Source organism: Saccopteryx bilineata, chromosome 2 (genome assembly GCF_036850765.1).
Source record: "Saccopteryx bilineata isolate mSacBil1 chromosome 2, mSacBil1_pri_phased_curated, whole genome shotgun sequence".
Taxonomy (NCBI): Eukaryota; Metazoa; Chordata; class Mammalia; order Chiroptera; family Emballonuridae; genus Saccopteryx; species Saccopteryx bilineata.
The window spans coordinates 233712446-233726618 of NC_089491.1; the positions used below are offsets into that span (position 1 = coordinate 233712446).

The 14173-nt window shown below is 47.1% G+C and overlaps 1 protein-coding gene across 1 annotated transcript; it reads left to right on the forward strand.

Annotated features, from left to right (window-relative positions):
* The first annotated feature begins 7930 nt into the window (after positions 1-7930).
* Positions 7931-14071, forward strand: NRGN (neurogranin). Its single transcript, XM_066254986.1, has 4 exons — positions 7931-8109; positions 12316-12542; positions 12806-12823; positions 13247-14071. Exons 1-2 carry the CDS (start codon positions 8095-8097, stop codon positions 12535-12537), a joined length of 237 nt encoding a protein of 78 aa, XP_066111083.1. The 5' UTR covers positions 7931-8094; the 3' UTR covers positions 12538-12542; positions 12806-12823; positions 13247-14071.
* Positions 14072-14173: the final 102 nt, after the last annotated feature.

The window sequence follows — 14173 nt, forward strand, 5'->3', positions numbered from 1 at the left end:
AGATGTGGCTCTGTCCTATGCTCTCAGACCCTGTGATGCTTGCTCTATCTCTCACGCTGCTTTATTGAAGCCGGGCTACCTCATGTATCTATGTGTCTCAGCGCTCCTCAGAAAGGAAGCCCTGAGACTGAATCCTAGAGAGATTAGAAGTTGTCTCCCTATTTAAGGGCTACCTATTGAGTTCTTGCCGAAGACATACCTGGGCCTCTAACAGATCATGGCCCAGTGCAAATTAGATCATGCCTGACCATAGAGATATATGCTTTTTTACCTCTTGCTCCCTTTTAACAATATTATTTATTCAGCCCCTCATTCATTCCACCATTCCAAAAATCCTTATTAAGTATCCACTATGTCTCAGACAATGCACTAAGGCTACAGTGGTAATAAATAAATAGATAGATAAATAAATAAGTAAATAATAGCTCTAATTTCCTTTCTTATGGAGCTTCCAGTCTAATGAACATATGTTTTAAAATTAGATATTAAAGAGTTCTTATATTTCAAAGACACATACTTAAATATTTATGAATGAAATGATAATGAGGGAATTATTAGGAATATAATCAATAATTTTCTTGGTGAGCTGAGAATTGTTGAATGCAAGTGATGGGTACAGTGGAGTTCATTATATAGTATTTTATTTACTTTTGCATGTGTTTAAATTTTTCTCAATAAAGCAAATAGTTTAAAAGTATTAATATGTCAATAATTGCTAGATGTCAATGAATGTCAGCCATGGCCAATGGATCCACATCAAAACCACCATTCCATGCTTTCAGATTAGAGTATTAGCCTGAAGGACTGTGGGGCTGGGATTCTGATCACATGTGCTCCAAGAGATGCTTGTTCTGGATGACATTATTTTTTCCTTTCTCTTTTTCTTAGAGAAAGATAGACAGGGACAGACAGACAGAAAGGGAGAGAGATGAGAAGCATCAACTCATAGTCATGGTACCCTAGTTGTTCACTTATTGCTGCCACATATGTACCTTGACCAAAGAAGAGGGACTCTCCAGATGAACCAGTGGCCCCTTGCTCAAGCCAGCAGCCATACAGTCAAACCAGCGACCATGGGGTCATATCTATGATTTCATGCTCAAGCCAGTGATTCTGTGCTCAAGCTGGTGAGCCAGTGCTCCAGCCAAATGAGCCTACACTCAAGCTGATGACATTGGGGTTTCTAACCTGGGGCTTCTGCATCCCAGGCTGATGCTTTACCGACAGTGCTACCGGATGACTTTAAAAGGGTCTCCATCTCCTGGATAAGAGTTTCCCCTTCTTCCCTAAGATAGACAATGATGGGAGAATGGCGTGAACCCCAGCTGACACACTTTGCTGACAGAATCAGGAATATATTTTATCTGACTGTTTGGCCGAACTACAAAAGAAGAGGGGGTCTTTATTTATTTTTCTTTATTTTATTTGTGTGTGTGTGTGTGTGTGCGTGTGTGTGTGTGTGTGTGTGTGTGTGTGTGACAGAGACAGAGAGAGACAAAGGGAAGGACAGACAGGCAGTAAGGGAGAGAAACAAGAAGCAGCAATTCTTCGCTGTGGCTTCTTAGTCTCCTTAGTTGTTCATTGATTGCTTTCTCATATGTACCTTGAAGGGGGGGGGGCTACAGATCCCTTGCTCAAGCCAGCAAACTTGGGCTCAAGACAGCGACGATGGGGTCATGTCTATGATCCCACAATCAAGCCAGCAACCCTGCGCTCAAGCTGGTAAACCCCCGCTCAAGTCAGATGATCCCGCGCTCAAGCGGGAGACCTTGGAGTTTCAAACCTGGGTCCTCCGCACCCCAGTCCGATGTTCCATCCACTGAGCCACCACCTGGCCAGGTGAGAGGATCTTTAAATGGACTAAGGAATAAGATAGAATAATACTTCGTGTAAACCTTTTTATAAAAACTAATTAAGGCCTGACCTGTGGTGGCGCAGTAGATAAAGCGTCGACCTGGAAATGCTGAGGTCGCCATTTCGAAACCCTGGGCTTGCCTGGTCAAGGCACATATGGGAGTTGATGCTTCCAGCTCCTCCTCCCTTCTCTCTCTGTCTCTCTCTCCTCTCTAAAATGAATAAATAAATAAAAAAAATTTAAAAAAAAACTAATTAAGCCTGACCAGGCAGTGGCATAGAGGATAGCATGTTGGACTGGGACATGGAAGACCCAGGTTTGAAATCCTGAAGTCGCTGGCTTGAATCAAATAAAATATATCCAGCCCAAGATCGCTGGTTTGAGTAAGGGGTCACTCACTCTGCTGTAGCCCTCCGGTGAAGGCAAATATGATAAAGCAATCAATGAATAACTAAAGTGCCACAATGAAGAACTGATGCTTCTCATCTCTCTCCCTTCCTATCTGTCTGTCCCTGTCTGTCCTTCTCTCTGTCTCTGTCACACACACACACACACACACACACACACACACACACACACAATCTAATTAAAATAAGCATTTGTCTGGATCAAAATTGAGGTGTTTATTACATTTGTGCCAGAATTTGTTATTAAAATATTAAGAAAATGGTTGTTGCCTTGTTATAAAAAATGATTATGTTGGTCCAATGTTCACAGGCCCAGGCTGCTTGATCATCACTAGCTTTTATTAAGAGAGAAAGGTGGGGAAGCCAACTGAGCAAAGGGGAGTGGAATAGTGTAGAACAGGTAGATGTTTGGGGCAATAGAGGAACAAGTTGCATGCTAGCTCCAGGACTTTGAACTACACTGAGAAACAGAGAAAAAGAGGGTGGAAGTGAAGGAAGCCTGGAACACCAGTAGGAGAAAGGGGTAGGTGTGTGTTAGAGCTCCAAAGAAGAGCTGGGCTGTGGAGCCAGCATAAGCACACTTTTGGTGTGTTCCCGGAGGTCGTGGCAGGCTCCAACATGTCCCCATAGATAAAGTCAGGGCATTGAGTTTTAGATAGAAAACCTGGGTGAGGGATAGGAGATTAGAATTGTTGTCCTCAAGGCCTTCTGGGCTGGGGTAGCATAAACTAGCAGTCACACTAAATGTAGTTCCTGGGTCACAGCATTGCCCCTGCCTGAAGTGTCCTTCTGCCCATTCCAGCCTCTCCACTTTTCTACGTTCTATTCTTCCTCCAAACCATCCTAATCCAGGAAGCCTTCCTTGATCACCCAAATTCTCAATTATTTCTCCTATACTTCAACTCCCATAACATTTACTGTCTGCATCATTCATTTGGATCTCTCATTACTTTAGAAGATATAAATATATCTCATACATATGTACATAGATATATATTTATACAGATATATATACACACATATACATATGTATTTTTATCATCAGAGTATAAGTTTCAAGGGGGAAAAGACTATGTCTGATCTGTAACCACTATAATCCATTCTATCTAGCCCAATGCAAGTGTTGAGAGTAGTACACATCAGTTTAGAGGTGAAAACACACAGAATTTAAAGTCAGAATTCCTGTGTTTTAACCCTAGTTCTGCAATTCAATAGAGGTCTTAATATTAAACAAGTCACGAGTCACTTAACAGAGGTTTCCAGGCCTGCGTTCCTTCTTAAGAAAGGGATTCAAAATACTACTGCCTGACCTGTGGTGGCACAGTGGATAAAGCGTAGACCTGTAATGCTGAGATTACTGGTTCAAAATTCCAGGTTTACCTGGTCAAGGCACATATGGGAGTTGATGCTTCCTGATCCTCCCCCGCCTTCTCTCTCTCTCTCTCTCTCTCTCTCTCTCTCTCTCTCTCTCTCCCCTATGTAAAATGAATAAATTAAAAAAAATAACCGCTTATATAGTTCTCAAGAACCAAAGACATGGAAGCACTTTGTAAAGCATTATTCAGATTAAGGATAATGCTATTATTCTGCTCTGAGTTTTAATCTGGACTCTTCCATTTATTGACTGTGTAGCCTTGGACAAGATATCAACCCCTAGAAGCCTCTGCTTCCTCATCTATAACACAGGAGACATAATACTAGTTCACAGGGTTGATGTAAGAGTTAAATGAAATCATAATTGTGATTATGACTATCACATTGTGACTAGCACAGCACACGACACCTAGTATTCACTCGGAATTGTTGGTTCCTTCCAGTCTTACCAAGAGCATTATATTGAGCCTTCATACTGTGTCCCTAGCAGCACCTTGCACACAGAAGAAGTTCAGAAATATTTACTCTTCTGGGTAATGCTGTTAATGATGTTGATGAGGACTGATAAGAATTATTGTTAACAATGAGTAATTAGTCACCTAATGTCAAACAAACCTGATTTTACATTTAAATATACACATTGAGCTTGTGTTTCTCTCCCTCTCCTTTATAATATGTGGGTGAGGGTGGGAAGAGGCCTCCAGTCTGGCAGAGGCCCCTTTAAAAATGTGCCTGGGCTCCTCCTCTGCCAACCAAGTTGCTAAAAATACAACTATAGCAAAGCTGAAATATTTGCACAAAACACTGAATTTCCTGCTACCTCCACCCTTTCCACTAAAATGGGTAAAATCCTGACCTAAGGAGCCCCCAGATCAGCTCCACCAAAGGCACAGGCCTCTTCTGATCATATTGCTCCTCTGGGGGGGTTGAACTGTGATATTATGTTCAGAGCGTGTCTCCTCCAGCGAGGGGAAGCCACAGTATTGGCAAATAGCTTGCTGTGTGCCTTGGCTTTTCTTCCTGCTTACAAGGGCCAACTCTTTCCAAATTCCTGTCTGTATGTCCTAAGAAGGATCTGTATTGGACCCCAGAAACTTTTCATTAACCCATCTTTAATCTTGTTTGTCTAACCAACTCCTCTACTAGTCTGGGCTTCTAGTCAGTGCCCCTCCCTCCATGCTCTCTGCTGGATCCAGCCAGCCACCCACATGTCCAATGCCCTCTCTGATCCGGCCCTTCCAGAGCCCATCTGTCTTCCAGGCCTCTAGTCCTTTTCCTCAGTAGCAGTGGAAACCAAGAGTTTTTGAAATGTGAAGAGTCAAGGAGGACAATGGCAGGCCCAGGCCCAGCTAATTAATAAGTAATGTTTCAAAAGTTGAACTCGACACCAAGGGCCTAGGCCAAGCAGTTCTCCTTGCGGAGTGGCATTTGGCACTGCTCTGCCAAGGCCCAGAGCTCATAGAATGAGGCAGCTGGCTTCTCCATGCAGCCAGACCCAGGCCTTCCGTGCTGCTCTGGATACCTTTTCCTAGCTCATCCATTTGGGAGTCAGGGGCTCAGGGTGCCACCCAGCCCATCTTGCTGACAAACCCTGGCCATCTAGTCGAGAAGTGCCCTTGATTCGTGGTGGAGGAGGGGTCCACTTCTGTGAATGTCTTAGGATATCTGTGTGTGGCAACGTGCCCGCAGTACATGTCTCTGTGAATGTGTGTGTCCGTGCACCTGGATCTATGTGTGTCATTTAAATAAGCCCATACATGTTGCTGCTCCTGCCTCTGGATATTTGAATTTGCAAGTGTCAGCTTTCTCTTTATAGTCTCTGTCCTCCTCTCCATCTACCTTTTTCCCTCACCTCCTAGCCTGCCCATCCCCCAAGGCAAGCTCCGCGGCTAGTTCTGCGTAGGCGCCTCAAGTGGGCTGTTGCTGAAATGGCTGTTTTGCGGATGAAATTGACAGTTGTCTACCTGGTCTCCCATATAGGCATGCCTATGCTGAAAGACACCTTCGCCCCACACAAAGGTGTCTTTTATAAGAGAAAAGGGCTGCACTGACTGTGCGGGAGTTTGGAGGATGGCGCGTTGTAAAGATACCCCTCCCCTTCAACTCTGGCCAGCAGGAAGGGGGCCCAGAGGTAGCACAGGCTTCCGAGGGATGTTGCCTAGCAACTTGGGAGACTTTACAGCAAACTCACTAAATCCCGAATTCTAATTTGGGAAGAGAAAAGCACAGAGTCCAGGCCTGATATCTACTGTGCCTCCAATTTCCTCCTTTTTTTCTCTCCCTTGTATTCCGGAGTTGAAGTCCAACTGGAACTGGCACAATTTAAGGGCCCTGATGTGCACATCAGTTAGTCAAGAGCCTGAGTTCCCGGGACATTCTGCCATTTGGTGGAGGTGGAAGATGGAGGATGTGCCAGAGACAGATTGGGGAACAGATTTTCAGTTACAAGGTGGGTGGTCCCAAACATGCTGGGAGAGACACCCTTATACCCTGAGCCTTGGAATCCCAGCCAGTATCCAGCTCAGCTTGGGGGCCCAAGCTGCCTAACCCTGTTTCCACAATGAGTAGCCACTGGAATTTCTCTCTCACTCGTTTTCCTTTTGTTAAGCGAAGTCAATGACACAAACGTTTAGGTAAGAAGGAAGCATGAGACAGCAGTGCTATGACTGGCCAGTGGTTGTGGGTTCACTGCAGTGCTGTTTTCAAATCCCCTCTCCCTCTAGAGCGCCAGAGCATGTTCCCCTCTTTGCTCTGCTTCAGTCAACAGGCCTGAGTGGAAATAATTTTTTCTTCCTTCCCTCCTGTGGGACCTTAGCTGAGAAAGACTTTCTAATTTTTTCAGACATAACCTCCCCCCCCCCATCCACAGAACATGCGACACTGCCAGCTTTAGAACTTTGACAGGTTGGGGAAGGCTGGCGACCACAAAAGTGGTGGCTGCTCCTCCTAGATGCTTCTGCCATCTATCCCCTTTCCAGCCTCTCATCAACTCCACATCCTTCCTCTGTCATGGACCCAAAGAGCCATGACTTGGGACGTTTCCCTGTATTGAGATTTAGGATATTTGTCTTCCCAGGGTCAAGAGAAAGAGTGGCCCAGTTTTCCTTTTATTCTGAAGTATTGGATAAAGAGATTAGGGAACCTCTGGTATGGAAAGTGGGAGGAAAATGTTTTTCCCAAGTCAGTATCCATATATAAATACATACAAAATTAGTAATGTGCACATTAAACTTTGTTTGGAGGACATACAGATGGAAAAATAGATAATGGATATGTAATACAAACCTCTCCCTTAGGGCCATTGCCCATGTGTGCTCACGTGTGCACCAGCATTTATCTGCACACTGTGTGCATGGTATGCATCGTTATTTTCTCAGGTTGTATGTGTAGTGTCTTCATGTTGTGCACATTTAGTGAAACTGGGAGAATCATATATGGACACGTGGGCTTGTGAGCATTTGTGTTTGAGTGCCCATTACCTGGTTATGTACTGACACGGTAGCGTTCTCCATTCCACAAAAGTGTTGGAACTCTTATTTATTTATTTATTTATTTATTTAGAGAGATAGGAGAAAGAGAGAGAGAGAGAGAGAGAGAAACATCAGATAGACAAGGACAGACAGACAAGAAGAGAGAGGGATGATGAAAAGCATCAATTGGTTTTTGTGGCACTTTAGTTGTTCATTGATTGCTTTCTCATAGGTGCCTTGACCAGGGGGCTCCAGCTGAGCCAGTGATCTCATATGTAAGCCAGCGGTACCTTGCTCAAACCAGTTACCTTGGGCTCAAGCCAGGTACCTTTGTGCTCATATCTATGATTCCACGCTCAAGCCAGCGATCTCTGGGCTGGAACCTGGGTCTTCAGCGTCCTAGGTGGAGGCTCTATCCACTGCCCCACCACCTGGTCAGGCTGGGACTTTTTAACCGCACGTCTTTGGGGCTTTACTTTGAGAACTGATGGGTAGGGAAACTAGAGGAAACCGTATTCGGAACTCTGGCTAGGTTGTGGAAGAGTGGGGAGGAGTGCACCGTTTTTCTGTATGTTGGTGGGAGGGTGTAGTGCCCAGATGTGAGTGTATTTGCGCCAGGGATGTTGGTAGCCTCTATTTACCTGGCAGCCTGCCGCCTCAGCGGCGGGGTTGGGTTTGGAAGGATGAGTGTGTAGGAGTGGCTGGAAATGTGGAGGAGGAGGAGTTGGAGCGGGAGTGGAGAGGCGTGGTTATCCCTCCAATTTCCCCGCCCACCCTGTCCTAGACGGCTCTTGATTGGCTTCTAGATAGCAGGGTTCAGGTTACATTCGGGAGCAGAGCTGAGCGCGGGAGAGCGGACCTGAGAGCGCAGCTGAGGATTCCGCGCGGGTCCGCGCTCTGTGTTTGGCCCGGAGTCTCCACCTGGCATCACACAGACCCACCCCCTCCCTGCGCCAGCTCCGCCTAGCCGGGGACCCCCAACATCAGTATGGACTGCTGCACCGTAAGTTAGAGGGCCTGGGGGACAGGCACCTTGCTTGGTCTATGATAACGGCTCCTGAGAACCCCCTGGAGGCTGAGAGAGAGAGGGAAGTGGGTGCAAAGATCTAGGAGCAATAGATGTTTTCCCCTCGAGACGTAGTGGTGGGTGGTGGAATGCACCTGCGGGACTTGGAAGCCCTGGAAAAATGATACCCATTCGCGGGGGCGTCTGGTCGCCCATCCTCCAGGCGGTCTGGGTTGGACTGGAAGCTCGGCAGGGCTCTGCAGCATGGAAGCTGCACGTTAGAAAAGAGAAACTTCCCCCTAGAGAGACGCTGGAAACCGTCGTTTAGTGAAGCTGCAGCGACTCCCTTTAACCTGGCTCTTTGGCCCCCACCCTATTCCCCATCCCACTACCGTCGCCGTCGGTAGGCGTATGGTAGTATGGTATGATCCTCCGGACACTGGAGCCTTGTTTGGCTCAGGGTAGGATAGCAATTTCATATCAGTTAGCTTAGTAGTGATGATGGACAGCAAAGAGCCTAATCACTGTAGTTCTGGGTAGGGGTTGGCCCCGCCCCCAATGCCCTCTAGCCCCAGAAAGGACTAGGTGACCGCGAGAGAGCCCTGCTGGCGAGAGAAGGAAGCGTCTGCAATTTGTCAGCGCCCACGGAGACCTGGATGAGCAAGTGCCTAACGTCAAAGTAGGTTGCTGTTAAAAGGACTCTGGTGTGGAAGTGCCTGGCTCACTAGAGAGTACAGTGATCAACATATGTAAAATTTATTTATTTTTAAAATTATTGATTGATTGATTTTAGTGAGAGAGGAAAGGAGAGAAAGAGAGAGAACATCGGTTTGTTTGCTCCACTTATTTAGGCATTCATTGGTTGATTCTTGTATTGTGCCCTGACCAGGGATCCAGCCCGCAGGCAACCTTGTTCCTTGGCGTATGGGGACGGCACTCTATACAACTGGGCTAGGGCTTTTCTTCTTCCTTCCTTCCTTCCTTCCTTTCTTCCTTCCTTCCTTCCTTCCTTCCTTCCTTCCTTCCTTCCTTCCTTCCTTCCTTCCTTCCTTTCTTCCTTCCTTCCGAGAGACAGTGAGTAAGGGAAAAAGAGAGAGAGAAAAGCATTCGTTTGTTGTTCCAATTAGTTGTACATTCATTGGTTGCTTCCCGTATGTGCCCCAACCCTGGATTGAACTAGCAACCTTGGTGTTTTGGAGTAATGCTCCAAGTCATGTTAGAGTCTAACTGACTGAGCTAACACGCCAGGGCTATTTTTTTATATTATTGATTTTTAGCCCCTACCTATGGAGAAAGACTACTGCAAAGTCCTTGCATTCTCAGCCATTCGGTAAATCTAGCTAGGATACAAGAGCTTATGAATTTGTTTGTTCCTCACCTTCTACCCTTTAATAAAAAAAAGAGTGAGGTTTGGAAGGAAAGGGTAGTCCAGATTATAAGAGATGAGACTTCCTTATAACTGAATACCAAGGGGCAGGAAGAACTTAGGACCAAGGCATGTGGTTATCGTAATTTTAACTCATATTAATATCAATAATAGTTGTCAACTTGTGAATGCTTAACATGTACCTTACACTTTATATTTAATCATCACAATGGCCCTATGAGGTAGATATTATTTTCTTCATTTTACAGATGTATAACCTGAGGTTTAGAAAGATTTAGTGGTTTGTTCAAGGAGGCAGGATTCAAACATAGCCTTTTCTGATTCAAATACTTTACTGCCCCTCTAAATATTTACTATTTTTACTCATCATTCAGGTAATATGTTCATCATAGAAAATGTAAAAACTAAAGATTAGTTTAAAAAAGAAACATGTCAATCATCTACAATCCCACCCCCTGGAAAAGCCCTGATACATATCTTATTCCAATCTTCTGTTTGTTATTCTCCAGAAAGCAATTTTTGGTTATGGAAGGAGGTATGGGCTCTTAGTGGAGGTTCTTGGGCTCCAATGAAGCACAGTTCCTTACTAGCAGTATTTTATAAAGTAGAGAAAAAAAAATGGATGGAGGTTTCTATATATGAGTGGGTACTGGGGGAGACAGTATTGCTGAGATGGTAAGAATGATGGGGAAAGGAAAGTATGCAACATAGTGAGTGGAAAGGGAAGAGAGAGCAAAGAATCCAAGAGGCTGGCAAAGGAATGTCATTTGTCTCAGACAGTGCTTGCAGGAGTAATTAGGGTAGAATGTTGGTTCCTTGCCTGTAGGCCCTGGTCTGCCCTGACCATACTCTTCAGTGCCCAGAAAGCCAAACTGAGTGATTTGTAGGCATATTTGGAATGAATGTCCTCTAAAAATAAAAGGAGAAGTTGCCCACCAAACAGTACAGGAGAGGCAAATACATAATTACCCTAGTTGTTCTAGCTGGGATGCGTGGTGACAGCAGGTCAGTCTTGAGTTGTTGGGGAAAGAAACCCCTTCCTTGGCTCAACCTTCACAGCTGCCAGCTGAAGAGAGGTGGGTTGGGACTGGTTTTTTGGTCATTGTCTTTTTGAGGAGAAGTTTCCTAGTTTTCTGACAATATCCCAAGAAAGTCTTGAGCTCTGAGAACCAAAGAAACAAAAAACATTACTTTGGTTCATAGGTGAAGAATAAGATGTCCACAGAGACCGGGGAAAGACAAAAAGTGTTCCAGGCCCTCCACAACCAGGCTGACCTCTCAGTAACTCCTTTTAACTGCGCTTAACTCAATTATGGGCACACACTGAAGAAATTTGAAATCTAGGAAGTGTAGACAGCCTTTGTAAGCATGAGGGAAGGCGTTTGTAAACATCTGAGGTTTAAATCTGTGCTCCTGGGGCAGAACCTAGTAGAGGTGGTGATCACTGAAGCCCCACTGATACCCATTCCACTTTTGGAAATTGGATGAGGAAATGAATAGAACTGAATGACTATGTGAGACCTTGGTCATCTCATGCCCAGGAAGCAAAACATAGTAAAAGTAGTGGAAGACCTCAAACCAAAAAATAAGGACAAATTCCTAGATGTCAGAGGCTTAAATCAAAGGAGAAACACCTTTCTGACTGCATCAGCATCTCAACCCACATTAACACTGTGAGCGCATAAGGGCTCAGGGGCTGCGGCCCTTTCTATGCCAAACAAAGCCTTGCCTGTGAAGTCAATACCATCTATCAGTGAGCGCCCTGCCCTTTTCTACTCTCAGCTCAGGCAAGCTGTGGGAGAACAGAAACCTGGGGTATTGGGGTAGGTCTGCTTATTATTAGGTTGAACCACATAAAATTGTTGTGATATGACCACCTTTGGCCTACAAAAGCAACTATTTCACATTAACTTATTACAGTGGTCCCTTGTTTGTTGCAGGACCCCCCCGCAATAGGCGAAAATCTGCGAAATAGCGACCTTATATTTATTATTTATATTTTTTAAGGCTTTATAAACCCTCCCCACACTCATAAGCCTTTCCCACACTGTTATTAACCTTTCCCGCACTTATAAACACTTCCTATGCTTATTTTACTGCAAAAATAATTAAAATAATAAATATATAAAAATACCTATTACTGCAAAATCCCACAATATAGCAAAAAATCTGTGATACAAAATTAGATACATACAATTTTAAAATCTGCGATACAGTGAGACTGCAAAAAGTGAACTGCGATATGGCGAGGGACAACCGTATTTAAAAGAATTGTAGTAATATCTGCCATTTATTGAACTAGATTGTGCCAGAAACTTTATGCATATCGTGTTATTTATTCTTCCCCACAACCCACAAAGGTAAATATTATTATCTTGACTTTAGAAGGGGCCCGATTCGAGCTGGAGGCACCTCTGAGGAAGGGTGGGGTGGGGGGCTGCGGCATCCAGGAGTGCCTGCTGTTGTTCGCTTTGTTCCTCCAACCCCGCTCCCCCCAGTCAGCTCTGCAGCTCCCAACTCGATTGATGGCCATGGGCTCTTGGGTCACTCAGGGATAGTTGGCTACACTTCTCTTTTCTGAAGAGGGAACACAGCTCTGTCCTCCTGAATCTGAACCTCCTTTTTTCACTGCCGCTTCCGAGGAGGGTCACACAAGCGCGCACACACCAGTGCACCACCCTACCTTAGTCCTTCTTTAGCCTTCGCTGCACTCCCACTGCTGTGTCGCCCTTGTCAACCCCCAAGGCTCCACTCCTACCCAACCCTCTCTGAATCTTGGCCCAGTCACCGCACAAGTACCCCTGCCCCGCCCCCAGGAGAGCGCCTGCTCCAAGCCCGAGGAGGACATTCTAGACATCCCGCTGGACGATCCTGGTGCCAACGCTGCTGCTGCCAAAATCCAGGCGAGTTTCCGGGGCCACATGGCACGGAAGAAGATCAAGAGCAGAGAGAGCGGCCGAAAGGGCCCGGGGCCTGGAGGGCCTGGTGGAGCTGGGGGCGCCCGGGGAGGCTCCGGCAGTGGCCCCAGCGGAGACTAGGCCAGGTGAGCGGGTCCTTTCTCAGCCTTGGGGCCCGCCGAGAGCGTGCGCTCCTCCATAGAATGAGCAAGTAAGGCCGAAGGCGGACTGAGGGAGGAGAGGGATTTGGGAAACTGAGGGCAGAGAGGGATTTGGGAAGCTGAGGGCGGGGGACTGGATATCCGAGCTGGAGGTGGTGGGGGAGAGTAGGGCGCTGCGGGTCTGAGAGCTCACCTCGTTCTCTCTACATTCTCCCTTTTGCCTCCTTACCTCTCCTCCCGGACCGAAGAACTGAGCATTTTCGAAGGTAATGGTACGACTTCGAAGCGGTGGGGTGGGAATCCTGAGTGGGAGGGAGGAAAGAACCCAGTCCCCACCCCCTCCCTCTGCCCGCCCTCACCCCTCCTGCGAGGGAAAATAACACTGCGACTGCCAGGTTTCTGATACATCAAGACGCCCGAGGATACGACGGTAATACCTGGACCAACACAGATATGTAGTCACCCCATTTGGTAACATGACCAACGGCCGGGGGCTCTGAGAGCACTGTGGCAAGGCACACGTACCGACAGCGACTCGGTTCAGCTTAGTGGTTTGGTGTGGGGGTAGTGGTGGGGTGGAGTTTAGGGTGCCTTGGGGCCCCATGGCGCTCCCGCCCTGGTGTCCGGGTCTAGCAATAGGGAGAGGAAGTACCAGAGAGGGCAGGTGCTCAGACTTTTTCTGTCCTCAGTTCCCAAGGAGAGATGAATGCCGCGTCCCCTTCGCAGTGACAAGACTTCCCTGCAGTGTTTGTGACCCTCTCCTTCCCACCAACCTGCCAGCTTCAGAAGCCTCCCTACGTCCCCAGAGACCCTGTCTCAGCCGGGCTCCGTCGAGAAGTAGCTAAGTCCGTGCCCTTTCATTTGGTTCTCCATTCTAGTATGGCCCCATTCGCCCTTCTTCCCCACCCTAGCCCCAAACCTCGCACTCCCCAATGGTCATTCTTTGCTTCTTGCCGGTGTCTCCCCCGCACAAGCATGCAGTTTCGCCTCCGCAGTCTCCGTGTGCTCCCCTGGGTGCACCGCAGAGGGCGCCATACCCTCTGTTGTTGCCCCGGGACACTCAAAAAGCCCTTTCGTTCGGTGCGCAGCTAAAGGGGGCACCTTTCGTTTCTGTGCTGTTCTAGCCCTTGCCTAGCACCAGAACTTTGGATCTGGGGCCAGGAGAGAGGGGAAGAGAGTTTTTATGGTGTCGGATACACCTTGCTCTGATGGGAAGTCCCTATTTCACACCTCACTCCAAGCCTGCCTGATTTGGTCCTCTCCTCATCCTTGCGCACCCCACCCGGAGAGCCACCTCTCCACCAGCTCTCTTCTTGTTTTTGCTGACGCCAAGCCGGGTGGGAGCCAGGGGGATTGGCGGGCTCGGTGGGAGGAGTCTGTTGTGGCCCAGCCCCCGCCCTACTGGCTCCGCCCCCGACGGGCTCCTGGGGCTGTGGCCGGAAGGTTTTCTATCTCCGTGTATGCATGTGACTGTGCTGGGTTGGAATGTGAACAATAAACAGGAATGTCCGAGTTCTGAGGGTGCCAGAGGGGAGAGTGCTTGGGTGCACAAAGCCACTGCTCAAAACTTGAACAAGTCTCCTTTGACCAAACCAAAAAGGAGGTAGGAGGGGGAA